At 41.2% G+C, this 17043-nt stretch overlaps 1 protein-coding gene across 2 annotated transcripts in view; it reads left to right on the top strand.

The window, feature by feature from the left end:
* Positions 1–12011: 12011 nt before the first annotated feature.
* The window catches only part of ERG (v-ets avian erythroblastosis virus E26 oncogene homolog), a 32413-nt gene continuing 27381 nt past the window's right edge, over positions 12012–17043 (top strand). For both annotated transcript variants that reach the window (XM_010000424.1, XM_010000423.1), the window contains exon 1: positions 12012–12229. In XM_010000424.1, the coding sequence (XP_009998726.1) occupies positions 12090–12229 (140 nt within the window). In that variant the 5' untranslated portion in view covers positions 12012–12089. The remainder of the gene's footprint in view (positions 12230–17043) is intronic.

The raw sequence follows: 17043 nt of genomic DNA, 5'->3' as shown, positions 1-17043 counted from the left end.
TTCTTTATGGCTGTTTTGCTAAGCACTCTCCTGTGTTAAACTTTACACACAAAGAAATTGCTTAATCCTGTGACATTCAACCCCATATTAATTTCATTAGTCATGTTTTGTGGCAAATGACTAAAATAACATGTGCTGAAGTCTGAATCAAGATACTAGTTATAAACAATTATAGGAAAGTATGTTAGGCTATACACTGTAAAGGTTATCATGACAGGAAGTCATATTTTACACACACAGTGGGCATTCTTGGAAAGTTCATTCTGAATTTAGAAAGATTACCCATCTGAGCAATTTTCCATATGCTTAAGAAATGGGGAGTAACCATAAGAAGCATATCATACTATGTATGTATATATATAATCAATGTATACATAGAAGATCTAGAATAAAGGGTGGCTGAGGAAAAGGAAAGGAAACTAATGTAAACAAAGGACTTTCTGTTACAATGTTGGAAAAAATGGAGAGAACTCTTAATGTAGTGAATTTTTAGAAAGCAATAGGTATTTGTGTTTTAAATTCCAATTCTCTAATGCAGAGAAGTCAATAAGAAATATAAAGAGAAAAACAATTGGAATTAAATAAAAACATTCTTACAAATAAATATGCCTTAAACACTGTTTGCCAAAACTATCAAGCAAGGAAATTAGTAGTAAATGTTGAATGTGATAAGTGTTCTTTAAACGGGAAGGTGAGAATTTAAAGTGTATATGAAGGTGAACATAGCAGAGCATCTGAGACCTTGTCAGCCTGATGCAGCAAAGAAGAGCTTCTCCAGCTCCAAGGGATCCCTGAGGAGGAAGCTGAGCTGCAGAAAAGTATCTCTATGGATGCCCAAGGATTATTCCCCTTCTCTCTTTTGGCCAGTTGCCATGCCTGGCTGCTGGTTTGAGGGAACCAGCCAGATTTAGTGGGTAACACAGCCAGTGAACACCCTTTTGTTCTCCCATTATTTCTTCAGGGTAACTCCCATTATTTCTTTGGGTTAACTATTACATTTGGAGCTAAGTTACTCCAGATCTTAATCTAACTTTCTAACCAGAAAGTGAGTAACCTGTTCATGGCACACACGTGTGCGCATGTGCACAAGCACCATACACAAAGTCACTACAGGGAAGTGATGGGTCACCCAGAAGTTCAGTTCATGGCTATCATCCAAGTGTTATTTCTGCAATACTGTTAGGCATTCATGAAAACCAAAGGTTCATTGAAAGAGAAACTAATTTTGATGCTATGTTCAATTTTACCCCTTATACTTCATTCTTTCATCAATGTCATGGCTGTAAATATCTCTTCATTCCTTTGTATACATTTCTCATAACTTTGCTGATGAATTTGTCTTTGGCATATAGTTTGACTCAGAGAAAGGTATTATAAATCCTGAATTATTTTTACTTCATTTTTTTTTTCAGAGCTTGGGGATGGAATTCTTTAAAATTGTGTGTATGTGTATATATATAAAATGGGCATATATAATTATATATACAAATGTGTATCTGGTGGTTCAGCCCACCACAGTTTAATATTAAACAATAGGAAAAAGTACTGCAAAGTTACCCCCTTGTGATAACACTGGGCAAATCTTTTGAATAAGGCAGAAAAAATTGTGTGGTATTTTTATGTTAAGAATTTTCTCAATAACATTACCAAAACCAAAATCCTAGGGCAATTACCATGTTCAAGCAAAGCCTTTAGTTCTGCACAGATGACTAACTCCAAGCAACACACAGTAGTTCTTGAAGACATCCCATTCAAACTGCTGAGACTACCCATGATGCCAAAGATTTTGAGAGGAGATGGAGAAGGGATGGGATTGAACGCCTAGAATGGAACTGGTGTCTGGTTTTGGGCAGCTGCTTAGGTCCAAAGATGCTTTCCCCAGTACCGTTTTGATCTACTGGCAGAAGTTCATAGGAGATGTGGCATGCAGCCTCGGTTCACTTCTGATTGGGCTGTGGACCACTTTACAAGCCTGACACCTGTTTGTCCAAACAAGTCTTTGCTTAAAGGATTGCTGAAAAAAAACCCTGTTGTTTATATTTTTATACCAAGTAGAAGGTTGGTTTTTTTATAAAGTTCTGTACTAGAAAATCAGGACAGAAGCAAGAGGCTGGCCCTGGGCTGAGGCAGAAATTAAAAGGAGTTTGATACCCAAGTTCTCTGAGTTTTCTAGGCATTTTGAAGCACTAGAAGTGAACAGCCAGACATGAAGGATAAAAAAGCTTTAAGCTCTCAAAGTTCATAATGGACAATTTTATCAAGATAAAAAGGAAGAAAAGTCTATTGTATTGAAAAAATAGTCATTCAAACATCAGTGTTACAGCTCTTTATATGGATGGAAGTGCTAAAATAAGCATACAAAGCTACAGTTTCTTTAAAATACATATACAATATACAATCTGCAGGATGCAATTGTATTGTTTTTAGCATTGGGGAATTAAGGTTGACATAAACACTCAGGAACATTCTGAGTCAAATGGATCATTGTGCTGCCCCAGACCTGCAGTCACTAACCCTGTTCATACAGCTACTGTTGCAGTGAATAAAGTGAATAAAACCTGGTGTTTCCTCAGCCTTTAAGCACCTTACCAGCACTCCACTCATGCAGAAGGAGAAACAGAGCTGGGCTCATCATTGTATAGCATGAGATTGTCTGCTTTATTCCCTAGGATTTTTTATACAGTGTTCTGAATTTTGAGGTCTGCTTTCATTCAGAAGCCTGGTGCAGTTCTTCAGTGGTTGTGCATGGGCAGAGCTGCATATAGGCATACCCTTCTTGCAGTCACTTGGGCATTGAATGAGCACTGGAATGAGTGCAAGACAGAGGCTTTCATCATTGTGTTTGCACAAGCCTGCTGTGTTGCCTTGATGGTGGCCAAGGCATGTGATGTGTATGAAAGAGTTTCCTATTTCCATTTATTAACTTTTAGTTTGGGGTTAAACTATTCATTTGCATTTTGCTGTCAGATAAAGACTGCGGGTGAAATAATTGATGGTGAAATGGCAGCTCTTTGAATCAGGTGCTTTTGGATGCTTGCTGATCTCTGGAAGTTAGCAATTCATCAACTCTAGTTGGTGAGAGAATTTTAGCATGTGAAATGCAGGGTAGTCCTAAATAGGGCACAGAGCTTGGCATGAAGGAGGTATGTTTTTTCAGCCAAGACCCATGTTTAGTATTCTTAAAAAAGTTTCCCCATCTGCAATAGTGAAACAGTGATTTTTTTCTTATATTTTGAAGCACTTGGAGATCTGGAGATGAATGCCTTGTGCTACAAAAATTGCCTTAGGATGAAAGGGGGGCATAAAAATAGTTTGGGCAAAAATAGGGTTTGCTGACATTTCAGGAAGGACTGTCTGTATATTATAAATGATGGTATAGACAGTCTATATTTGAATTTATAATGTCTCAGAATTTATTCCTGTTATTTATTTATGCCTATCTGTGAGCCTTAAAAATCTGGTGTTGTTTCCCAGAAATGATTCTAGCTTGCAATTTCGTAACACCATTTTGATGGATGCTTGGTTATTCCTTTTTTCAAGTGGGACAGCAGCAGTGGCTCTCCTTTGCTTGCAAACATCCTTTGTAGTTTTCTCAGCAAGAAGTGAAGATATCAGAGAAGTGGCAGCATCAAGCCTGTGTTTGGATTAACATGGACTATTCAAGTGCTCTTTGCAAATTGGTGGAGGATGTTAGCTGAGCTGGCAATAAGATTCTCATGGGTGGAGGTGAGGACAACATCTGTCTTTCCTATCTTGTACTTGCCAAGGCTTTTTGTTGTTCCTGAACTCTCTCATGAATATGATATGTGGATTTTTGTCTGATCTAATGAATCCAAGACTCAGAGATTTAGAAGGAAAACATATTCCAGATGTGTGCTGCAATTCCTGACTCAGGTGACTGCTTTTTAAGTAATAACCTTTTCCAGCATTTTCAACACACTGTATTGAATATCTTACAGAACAGCTTATTTTTGCAAATGGTCAGAAGACAGTTGTAAGAGCATCATGATTAATAAGCTATAGCAAGGCTAAAACATCAATCATTTGTGTTTTGTTTCACTGATTACTGCTGGAGGCAAAGAATCCAAGGCTCAAAGGCTTGGCTTTAAAGCGGGACAGCAAATTTAGGCTAGAAGCTCTTGCAAGCCATTCAGCCACAGCTTGCTTTATCACATGGTGGTGCCTGTTGCAGACGTGAGTGCAGCAGAGTTTCAGACTGGAAGATTGCCTGCTGCTCTGCAAGGTTCTGGTGTCCAGCCCTCTGTGTGCTCTCGGTTCCAGCATGGAAATGACATTCCCAGCCTGTTTGAAATTAGGCTTTCACTCCAGATAAACAGCTTCCTAGTGCATCAGAAGATGTAGTCAGAGGAAGAACAGGAGAATATCAAGTGAGAAGAGTGACTTGGTGATATCTGGAGCCGCTGTACCAAGGTGCATACTGTGTGCTCTCTTACGCACTTTCACCTGTCCTTTCTTTCAGTTACAGTTGTATGCAATTTGATTGCACACAATTCCAATAACAAATGTCACCAAGCACCCAGAGGGATACTGGGTACAGAGAAGCATGGAAACACTTAATAGAGCTAATTGCAGGGTATTCATCAGAACAGTCTTCCCTCAGAAAACGCAGATCCTCTCCAAATGTTACTGTTTATTGGAGTGTTTTAACATCTGCCGAACACACGCCAATGTGATATAATTCATCCTTTTAATAAACGTTTTGGTGAAAGTTTTTGTATAGCAGCTTTTTGTCTAATTTAAAATGAAAATAAGGCCTGGTCTGTCAGAATCCTTTGTAGCATGGATAATTAATTTTTTTGACCAACTGTAGACATCCGACAAGTGATAGGAAACATCTTGTGTCTGAATGGATTGTGGGTGAATGGACCTCTAAGCTTGTGCTTAAATATGTGTTACCATGAAATCAGATTAGAGAAGAAGCAAAAGTTGTTTGCATTAATGAGGAGAAATATCATAAACCAGTGTAAAAATAGATTATATAAATGCAATTGCATATAGCAAAGCTAATTAAAAGTTCTTGCCTGCAGTGTTATTGCAAGTCCCTCACAGTCAACAGGTCTGTTTTAGAATGTGGGAGTGCTGACTCCACAAGATTACTCCACAAGCAGTAAACGCATTTCACTGCCTGCAGAATCTCTCAAAATATAAGGAGGGTTGTTGCTGTGTTTTTGTCTCCTCATGCGTTCTCCTCTTTACATGTAGTTCTTACCCATGGTCCTTCTGGGGTGTGGCCAGTGTTTTTTATCATACTGGTGTGCTGTTCCCTGCTAGGATTTTTGTGGTGCTGACCAGTAAGTTCTTGACTTTCAAAGTTCTTGAAGCTTTTTTTTCGAGCAGCAGATTGTTTGATAGATTTTGGATAATCAATAGGAATAAAAAAGATCTACCAAACCTTTTATGTTATGCTGGTTGAGCAATAAGCTGTGCCATGAAGAAATTAAAAAACTAAAGCAGAATATTTTGAGATATATGTATATAAACACACATACAGTTACTATGTACCTGGAGACATGATTCAATTTGATTGCCATACAAATTAATGGAATTGGTGTCATGTCTAAAGTAGAACCTGAGTTGATGACATGGAGGACCAGGAGAACAGCACACAAATGCATTTCACACACAAGTCAGAATGTTCCCTAAAGAGATTTAACTTGAGAAAAAGAGTTGCCAAGTTAGAATGTCCTCCAAAGTCTTTTAAAATCTCAATGCAGTATTTTTTTCCCCAATAACCCTCAGTGCAAGCAAATAATGCTAGTAAACTGTACACCTCATTGTCTTCTCCAATTATTTCTTAAGTTTGATAAAGCTTTAGGAAAAAAAGTCTTTGTATTTAGTTCCTGACTTTGCATAGAAAGGACAGGTCAGCTTGCATATGCTTCTCATGCTGGGAACTACTTCAATCACATTTCCTGTAACTTCATGTTTCTAGGCCAAGTTATCTTGCATTTGATTAAGTAAACACCTTTGTCCTTATGACTTTATGCCTACTCTAAAGGCGTTGCTCTAGCTATTGTTCTACAAATTTGTCAGTCTGTTATTCTTTTTTTTTTTTTTTTTAAGTTACCAGTGAAGCTGAAAGTCAAAACCAAGCAGAGAAGACATTTTTCATGTATCATTAGTATGGAAAGTCAAAGTGAAAAGCCAGGTTTTGCATAGTAGAAGTGATTTTAAAAGAAACAACCCTGAAAGCTTAATGAAGGAACTGATATTTACGTTTTGCTGTTGATGTGTGGAAAAAGGAGGATGAAATGAAGAAAATCCATGTCCAATGTTGACCTTGCATAGTATTACCAACATCTCTATTTCACAGACTTGCATGAAAGACCTTTCTCACCTGCCACTAAAAGCAGTATGTATTGCTTTCTTTGTATTACGTTATCCCAGACACTGGTTACTAGAAATTAAAGACTTTATTTCTGAGATGTCGTAAGAATATGTTATTGTCATGGATAATCCAGGAGGATGACCTATCCACTACTAGATTTATTGCCATAAAGGTGAAAATCTTGGCAAGATTAAAAGAAGCTTTATAATTAATATATTTTATAATATTTATTAATGTTTACTTTGATTGTCTTTGTTCCACTTACTGCTTCATGTTGCCAAACTGATCCAGAAACAGCATTAATATGGATGAGGAAAAAAGATTAACATTTAAATGAATAATGAAAATTATTTACTAGAAATACAACTGGCACCCATATGTAAAAAATCCTTGCCAAGCATTGCCAGTATTAATAGTTTTGTCTACATTTCTGTGTGGCCATACCATGCTGCTATTCTTCATATGGTGAATGCTGACAATTTTTATGTTTGGTCCAGGAGTTTGCATTTAGAATTACAGCAGAAAACACATTTTTAAGTCCCTGTATTTAAGAAGGAAATACCCATAATACTTCCCACCAACTGTTCAAAACAGTAGTTTGTTGGTAGAGTCTTCCTTTCATAGCTTATACAGGGTTAAAGTTTGAAGTTTTTAACTGGTACAGAAAAATCAAGGAAAGGCAAGTTGAAATGATGAATGCAAGGAGGAGCTGAAAGACATTTTCTGTCTCTTTTTGTAGATACCAAATTATGGTGTATCTGAGAAGTGCTTCATGCTGTTTCTGTGCTTTCCCGCAGTGTAAGTTTCACATGAGATTAAATCAGATTGTACTAGCTCTGATTGTTCAGCATCACTGTGTCTTGCAAGGTCAGTGGATTCAGAAATGCTTTATTTTTTAAGATCCCTGTGAGGAAGAAAGGCAGCAGTTGCCAACCCTTGACACACAACTCCCACCCATGTGTTGGAGAAAAGTTTTCCGTGTGCGTGATCTTCATCAACAACCTGGATAAGGGGACAGAGTATATCCTCAGCATGTTTGCTGATGATATGAAGCTGGGAGGATTGGCTGCTTCACTTGGAGGCTGTGCAGCCATTCAGCAAGATTTGGACAGACTGGAGAGCTGGGCAAGCAGGAACCTAATGAAGTTCAGCAAGCATAAGTGTAGAGTCCTGCACCTGGGAAGGAAAAACAGCAGGCACAAGTACAGATTAGGAGCTGGCCTCCTAAAAAGCAGCTCCATGGAGAAGAACCTTGAAGTCCCGGTGGGCAATGAGTTATTAATGGGACAGCAATGTGTCCTTGTGTCTAAGAAGGCCAATGGTATCCTCAGATTTATTAAGAAGAGCATGTCCAGCAGGTCGAGGGAGGTTCTCCTCCCCTTCTACTCTGCCCTAATGAGACCCCACTTGGAGTATTGTGTCCAGTTCTGGGCTCCCCAGTTCAAGAGGGACAGGGATTTACTTGAGAGAGTCCAAGAGACTTAAGAATTTACTTGAGAGGGCTATGAGAATGATTAAGGAACTGCTTCATCTGTCTTATGAGTAAATGCTGGGAGACCTGGGGCTGTTTAGTCTAGAGAAAAGAAGACTGAGAGGGGATCTTATTACTGTCTATAAATATCTGAATGGTGGGTGTCAAGAAGTAGGGGCCCATCTCTTTTCAGTCATGCCCTGCAATAGGATGAGGGGCAATGGATGTGAACTAGAACACAGGAAGTCCATCTCAACATGAGGAGAATCTTCTTTACTGTAGGGATTATGGGGCACTGGAACAGGCTGCCCAAAGATGTTGTGGAGTCTCCTTCTCTGGAGGCTTTAAAGACCCATCTGGATGCATTTCTGTGTGACCTGCCCTAGGTGGTCCTGCTCTGGCAGGGAGGTTGGACTTGATGATCTCCAGAGGTCCATTCCAACCCTTAACATTCTATGATTTTGTGAGGATATGCAAGTACTACATATATCACCTGTAGTGGTGGCAGGTAAATGGACATCAATGGCCCTGACTGCATTTGAAGGAGAGGGCAGTTGCCTGAAGGCAGGAGTAGCCGTACAGATGCTAATCATAGGTTCCATGTTTTTCACACTAAAATCTCAAACTCATTTATATGTGAGAATAGAGAAAAGATGGTTAAAAAGAAAATAAGGCTAATTCTAGTTTAGACCATGGCCTGTAGTTATGCTGACTCCTCAAAATTATGCAAAACCTTAGATGTCCAGTTTAGCTTGTGTAATGTGCCCAAGGAAGGAATAATACATGTCCTACTGTCCTTCAAGACAGTACAGCAAAGATCAGTGAGGACTCAGAATAAAGTGTCAGAGATACTTGCTATCGTAGAGCATACATTAATAGGCCTTCCACATAAGGACAGACCCAACAGTGTACAAATGTGCTAGAAACTCAGTTATTCCTACAGAGCCTTTACAGACCTGACAGTGTGCACTAACTGAGAATAACAGGATGGAGTACAGATGAGTGTTTGCTATTGAATCAGAACAAAACTCTAGGGTTTTTTTGTCCATGAATAAATAGGCTTTTTTCTTCCTGAAATGCGAAGTCTGAGTCTTTTTCTTTGATGTTTGTCTTGGTTTTGCCATAGTCTTTTAGATATTGACACAATCCTTAGTAATTGGGCTTATATTTCCAGCATTTGCTGACCTTCTCAGGAAGCTAAAATGGGTGTCTTTGTGCAACATAATAGGCATCCATAGCACAAGCAGTATTTACTATCATTAGTAAAGCAAATAAATACAAGACTTTCTCTTTTGAGTTACATTTATACTTACCCTAAGTATTCTTAAATTAACTTACATTAGGTGGGGTCAGGTTTAAAACCAACCAAATAAATTTGCTTTGTTTCGTTTGTGCATGGGAGGATGAAAAATATTTCCATTATGTGGTGTTTGAGGCCTGTTTCATAAAGGTATATTAGTAAATGGCTTACAGAGTAAAATAACATTTTCTCTTAAATATTTGCAAATTTGTATCTGCTTTCTCTTATATAATTTGCACTTTCATGTGTTCACTGGAGCTAGGTCTTCCAAAATTAGCGCTTCATTACGTTATTTATTTTGGCTCATGTATTAGCTCTGCAGTTGGGCAGAAAAGAGGGAACTGTGCAGTAAACAGTCTTAGGGATGGGATGCATTGTGATTCTCCAGCCAGGCTGTGTATAATACTATATATATTTATGTATCTGTCTTCCTGAAGTGCTCTCATGGACTGTTGAGAAAGAAGGTGTGGTGTTTTTTTTTAGTCTTCCAGTGTAACATTTTCTTTCTTTAGTTATTGTGATATAATCCCTGCTACTTTAACAACTAGGCACATCAGGTCTCCCTGCTCTCTGCACAGTGTAACCAAGGAGCAAGGTCTTCCTCCACACCTCCTTGAAAAGCAGGAGCCATCTGCAGGTCTTCCCAGAAACGACTCATCTGAAAAGCTGCAGACCAGCAGCAGCAGCATTTTATTTATTTTTTTTTTGCAGGCCAGATACGAAAGTCTGAGAGGAATGGCAAAAAGGAGAGGTGTCATTCTGGCATCTCTCCTGTCTCACAGAAGCACTTCCACACCCCCAGAGATCCAAGAGGCAGTGGTTCAGTGGCTGGGTGCAGGTTGGGGAGACGGCATGAAAGCAGGGATAGTAACTGGAGAGTTAAAATTGATGGTGATAGCGGTGACCTTTGCACTCAAATGATATCTGAGTAGCAGTACTGAAATGGCACTGATGGCTGTCTGATTTTCATGTCCTGACCTGTGGCTGGAAGAGGGAGTTGGCAAGTGCTAGTGATTCAATCATGAGTCCCGTGGCACTTGGAGGGCTGCTTGAGATCCGATTCCCCAAGTCAAGAGATTAAGAGGTCATCTCAGTTTTCATGAGAAGTAATAAGAAGAAAGTGATGTTCCAGCCCTTGTGGTTGCAAATAAAATGATTAATATTAGCAGAGGGCACCCCAAAGGCTCACAAAGCAGACAAATAGAAAGAATGATGAATTTATACACCTTAAAATGAACAAATGTGACAGCATGTGACTTCCAGAGTCTGGCAAAGCCCTCCTCCAGTGGCTGGGGAAGGTAGGAGTCTGCAGACAGCCACCTGGCTTCCCGGAGTGGATGGCTCCCATCACTCTGCCTCTTTTCCATTTCCTCTCACTGCGTCCTCCTCCACTGACAGGGCCACATGGTTTTATTGTCCTCCCGTGGCCATCGGGCCCACCCAGCCTGCCTTTTTCAGAGTGCAGGTGCATGTGGAGCACCCTGCCCTGAATCTGGCTGGGGCTTCTCCAACCTGCCCCACAGTCCTTCGCGCCCACACCTGCAGCCCTTGCCAGCTGCCGCCCCCACTGCTGTCACGCCGCACACCGAGCCTGCTCCTCTGGCCGGGTGCTGGGCTTGCTCCTTGGCTGCGGGTGGGAACCGTGGGGCAGGGAGGTGCTGAGCAGCAGCCTGCCCTGTTCCTGTCATCCCTGGGCATCCCTGGGCATCCCTGTGGTGCCAGGATGGGAGGAGGGAGTTGCACTTTGCGTCACCATCCATTTGCGTTCTTACACCCCGTGGTCACCCAAAGTAGTCTCTCAGGATGGGGGGCTTTCCCTGGAAAGCTGCTTTTGGAGGGGTGGTCTCCTGTGCGGTGCTGAATCCAGCAGGAGGGTGGGAGCTCAGAATGGATCCCTCTGGCAGCATCAGCCCTTCCCACAGCTTCCTGATGGGCCTGGCAGGAACGTTGCCTGACCGAGCCAGGTCCAGGCCCTTCCTAGCTGTCATGGCAAGGCTCTGGATAAGATGGGGAAGGAGTTGGTGCCAACATGAATGCATTGCAGAGGAGAGAGAGCCATTGCTTCTTCTGGTGTCTGTCTGGTCTCCAGCCAGCTGTGATGGCAGCCACCCTCCCACTGAGGGTCCTGGTGAACCCTGCCTCCCCTGAGGGTCATCCCCACAGTGCTGCCGTGGTGAGGGAAGGTGGCCAGAAAGCCATTCCCACAGTGCTGGAGCAGGATGCCCAGCCAGGTGGCCCACCAGGAAGAGTTGCCATGAGAGAGAGAGAGAGGTGGCTGGTGGGCATGGTGACCTCTTGGTGCTGTTGGTGGGCATCTCCACTGAAGCTGGTGGTGGATTCTGGCAGAAGCCTAGACTTGAGGTTGTGCCCAGCTGTCTCAACTCTCTGTCCAGAAGGGACTTGGCCTTGGTCCCAGAGGAAGGAAGAGGAGCTCCAAGTGAGTCAGCAAAGCTTGGCTTTTGACTGTTCCTTACACAGACAGTTAAAGCAGCAATAGCATCTTGCTTACACCCCCAGCAGATCTGGCCCTCCAACCTCTACCTGGGACAGCAGATCCCCAAGCTTCTCTGCCTGTCCTGCCCTTTCCTCTCTCCCAGCTCCTGGCCACTATTCCTAAGTGTTTGGTAGCACGTGTTTGTACATCTTCTCAGCCCCTGCTGGGAAGAATCTCTCCAAGAGAGAGGTTGTCCTCCCACCATATGCTGACAGCATGTCTATTACCATGTGTCTTCACCTCCACTAACAGCAGTGACGTGCCTAAAAAGTAATGACCATTTAAGCAAGTGACCAGCTGTTTATCTTCTTGTGAGATGGACAAGCCCTTTTTTTCCTTGGGGTATATTGTGATGTCTGCTCTGAAACATGGTCGCACCGACTTTCCTGTTTTGCAGGAAGCGTTATCAGTGGTGAGTGAAGACCAGTCCTTGTTTGAGTGCGCCTACGGATCACCCCACCTTGCAAAGACAGAGATGACGGCCTCCTCTTCCAGTGAATATGGGCAGACATCAAAGATGAGTCCACGCGTTCCCCAGCAAGACTGGTTATCGCAGCCCCCGGCCAGAGTCACCATCAAGATGGAGTGTAACCCAAACCAGGTTAACGGGTCAAGGTAATAAGGCCAGTGTTAGTGTGGCTCTAGTACACTTTTTCTTATGATGGATATAGCTCAGTTGTCTGAATCTGCAAATCTTGCACTATTTTAGATGCCCACCTGAAAGCCTACAGCTCTCTCATACATTGTAGGTCACAATTCTGAGGCCCACTCAGATGTTACACAGGGTCTCAAATGATGCTACAGGCACAGTTTTCTCATGAGCTTGTGCAATACCTTTCTGTGTTTCCTCTGACTGGATAATTTTGGCTGTGAACTTGCAACACAGGTAAGGTAGAATAGCATATATTAAAGACAGCAAAATACGAGTTTGCTGTAGTCTGGGGCAGTGCCATTGATCCATCGAAAGGTGTGGCATATGTGTTCTAACACTCAGTGGAAGTTGTCAAAATATGGTAATTTAGGCAGTTGCCTTTGTGCTACATATAACCAGAGAAGCACAAGGAAGTAAATTCTTGTAATGGCAGAGGGAGTGAACTCTTGATCTTTACTTTTATATTTACTGGAAACATGGTGCCAAAAATCATAACTATGGAGTTGGATGCAAGAAGTGCTTACACTGAAGAAGCACCACTTGTATGAAGGCAAGCAGGGGAGTAGAAAGGAACAGGAAAAGAAATTACTCAGCTCAATGGACAGTAGCCACAGCCTGTCAGTGCATTAATGGTTGTCTTGAGACTTATTTTAAGAGTGTTGCTATGAAGGAGAATTGTCTTGATTAAGCTGAAAAAGTTATGGAGTGGATTTGTGGATACTGACTGGTAGCTGTTCCAAGCATAGGAGCACTCTGTAATTTCATCCATCTGAAAAAGCACAAAGAAGATTATTTTTTTTCAAGGAAACTATCCAAACAAGTGCTTTCCTGTTTAAAATGCCTGACTGTCAAAACAGTTTTCCTTTGGTGTTGCTGAAGGGCAGAGGTCCAAAGAATCAGTTGCTCACAATTGTCAGTGATGTACCAGTGAAGACTGTGCTTCACATCTCTTGATCACAAACACCTGCCTACTCACCTCATCTTCCAGCATCAAATGTTTAGAAAAACCTCTGCAGTGGACACTGTGGTTACTGTTCACACTTGCTGTGCTAATGTAATGAGCACCACAAGTAGGGCAAAGTGGTTTGACAGCTTATCACACCTACACTTTTCACTGGTAAGGATGGAAACTGTGCTGAACTCAAGAATTTCCAGTGAAAAATCGAAGATTTGAGATACAGAAAAACAAACTGTGAACTGAAGTTACAAATAATTAGGGGATGTCTTCTAGTAAGCCTACTTATGCAGAACTTACAATCAATTGTAGTGAGGTGGTTTGTTTCTTATTTTGTGCTAAGCAAATGCAAATATGTAATCACAAATTGAGTATTGATTCAGAACCAGTTGCTTCCTAAAATTACCTCTAAGTATTTGTGCTGGCATTTCTGTCAGTTAACTGGCCACAGTTTTTCTCAGTGTAAATTCCATAAAGTACATTAGAGTAGATAATTAGTGTTGTTACTGAGATTAGTTGTAATCATTTGTAATGTTATACATAACTGAAGTCAGTCATACATAGACTCCTATTTTGACATACTCCCAGATCTTAAGGAAGAATCTAGATGATACAGATCCATTTGAAATTGTTGATCAATCACATTTTTAAAATAATCAAGCCAGAATCCTGGATTTGCTGTATTGGATTCCTGAAATACTTAACTATCCTGAATATTAGAGTTCAGTTTGTGAATCTTAGGTATTTGGTTTAAGGACAAAAACGTGGGCAGTAATGCCATTTTTTTATTACCTGAAAACTTGTCCTGGTTAATCCTTGTTAGCAACCCAGGTAAGGATTATACTCAGATTTTGGAGGTCAGGAGCCTTACCAAGACAAAAATGTGTGCTTATAGTCAGATCAGCTAAATTTGGTCTCCAGAGAAACCCATACAGCCTGTGGGTGAGAGCATATTGTAGAAAATATGCTGTCACACAGCTACATGTCCCATGCCAGTAGACACTGGTAAGAGCCCTGATTTGGGAACACAGCTCCAGGCACTAAAGCACCTGGCTGGGCTGCCTTGGTCCAGGGAGAGTCGGGTACCCTGAGGCACCCCTGCTATTGCAGGGTGCCAAGGGAGGCAGCCAAGCCCTGTCTTGCTGTCCAGAGAGGCCTGGAAGTGTTATTGTGGATGGATATGTGTGTGGGCATGGAGCTGGGAGAGATCCTGGGCTCAGTGCCCTGGCTTCTCTCCTGGGGCATGTGCTGTTGCTGGATAAAAACAGTAGTCCAGGGAGTGGGGAACCGCAGCGCAGCCGCCAGAGCAGAGTGTCCCAGCTGCAAGGCTGGAGTTAGGCTACCCATCTGTCACCTGAACCCACATGTTGCCACCTGCCTGAAAGCCCAACTACAGGAGGCTGGGCAGGGTGGGCTCATGTTCAGCATGTGTTACAGCCTGTGTCTAGGGGAATGCACTCAGGCTGGGGGCGTTCGCTGTCTGTATCTCCCAAATCCCCACCTTGCATATGGGAACTCAGAATACTTTCCAGGGATCATTGAATTATAGAATGGATTGGGCTGGAAGGTACCTTAAAGATGATCTAATTCCAGTGCCCCTGTGATGGATAAATATTCAGAAACCCTGAAACAGCTTGTTTGAACATGATGTTTATAATTTCTCCTTCCTTTATGCTGTTCTCTGTCAGTGTGTGCATGCACTGAATCACTTAGGGTGGTACTCTGGCTACCTGCAGCGTCAATAGACAGGAACTGGTCACTGGTTTAGGCTGCCCAAGTTGCTCTTTGCAAAGAGAGGTATCTGCCTTTGCTTCAGAGGTATCCTAGTCTCTGCACAAGCTACATAAAACGCTTGTGCATACGTTCTGCACTGTTACTTACAGAACAGGCATCCACTTTTGCAAACATACATAATCTCAGCATTGTGGGAATTGTTTTTAAATGTATCTTTTTTGATTAGTCATGAGGCATAATTTTGATTCATCCTTTTCCAGCAGAACTGTTAATTATTATAAAGAGGTGGCACCCAGGAGTTGCCAAGGCATCTGGAACCCCAGTGATACACTTTTGCACCATCCTGACCACCTTTACTACCATTACAGAAGTAAGGAGATGACAAGAAGAAATTTGTGTACCTCCTCTCTAAAAAAATAGCATTAGGTCTACCTACTCCATCATTAGGACTTGGAGTTTAGTGCAAATCAGCTGAGCAGCACATAAAGTCTAAATTCTTAATTTTTCTCTGTACAGCATCACTCAAAGCTGCTTAATGTGGCCATTGTTAAAAAGTGAACAGCTCAGCAGTGGCCATTCTTTCCCAGTATCAACCAGTGTATGAGTTGGCAGGCAGACTGCTGCCAGAAGAAGCTGTACAAGTTGCTTTTCTGAACTGCAAAATGTTTTTGATCAGAACACTGGTTTTCTAAAGAGCACATTATGAATGAAAATATAATGGGAAGAAATGTAATTCTTTCTATTTTGAATTAAAAAGAACACAGGATTTCATTCCTTAGTCTTTGATTTGACAGCCTTCCCTACTGACAAAACAATTTGGAGTTCCTAATTGGAGAAAATAGGGAAAATTTGTACTTCATTCCGACTCCTAAGACATGACATTATGCTGAAAACTAAACAAAGAAAAAACACTTATAGACTACCAAAGATAAGAATAGGTTAAGAGTACAAAAAAAATTTCATGCATATATTGCATGCTTATACTTAACATAAAAAATAAAAATTATTTTTGTAATTAACATACACTTTTAGTTTCATCCTAAAACTATTATTTTCTAAATCCTAACACACACCTGAAAAATTGGTTCTTAATAGTACACTTTAATTGGAGAACTAATATTGCCAAGTAACAAATATAAATATGTTATGGCATTTCTAAGACTCATATACATGTATGCATATAATGTATACAGTGTTAACACTTTAGGAATTACTATACTTCCTAGTATGTGATATTCCTGCCAGTTGTAGATGAAAGTGTCTGTCACTCAAGCCTTGCATAAAATGGAGTTACTTACCAGTAATACAAAATTGCTGAACATTCATAGCAAATATTCTGATACATTGATTCGTACTGTCAACATGGAAGTCACTACAGATCAGCGTGAAACACACATCTCCTTCTTACAAATCTGAAAACCATTTTTTCATTCCTAAAGTCCTGCTAAACCTTTGACATTTGTATGTTGGTGTTTCACTGGTTTCCTGACAGATTATCTGCTGATCATCATATACTTAATATTGACGGCAATTTATATGTGCAGGTTAGTGGTACCCTGCCGTTCTGTGTGCTACTTGGCATTTTCTCTTCTGTGGAAGCCTTCCGCACTCTGCTCATTTGCAGTCCATAGATTTATTTCCTTAAATGAAATGCTTCTTTCTAAAAATGCTTCATATGTTAAAAATGAACACATGCAGTAGCTATAGAACTTGGAGCCGCTTTTCATTTTTAGTAACACTGTGCCTTGTCTGTTTACACCCATTTGAAAATCTGTGTTATCCCAGAGGAGTCTAAAATACAACAGCCGCACCACAGGGCTGCTGAAGTGCTACTTTTAGGATCTCCTGAGTGTCCTCTGTAATTGTCTTCCTACAGGGGAGCCTGGGTCTGAATAATACAGTGTAAAGATGATCCAAAACAGGGTAGCAGACCCCAGAAAGTGGCAACCAGAGAATAGTTAGCTTTTTTGATTTTTTGCTGTCTAGCTCACCCTTCTCACTATGTTGGGCTGCTTCCTGGCCATATATTCTGTCGTCTGGAAGGGGGTATAAAATTTTAGGAGTGTACTAAACCTCTTACACAGCAGG

This window comes from Chaetura pelagica, unplaced genomic scaffold (assembly GCF_000747805.2).
Source record: "Chaetura pelagica isolate M959 unplaced genomic scaffold, ChaPel_1.0 scaffold244, whole genome shotgun sequence".
NCBI lineage: Eukaryota > Metazoa > Chordata > Aves > Apodiformes > Apodidae > Chaetura > Chaetura pelagica.
This window is presented reverse-complemented; position numbering and strand designations above follow the sequence as displayed.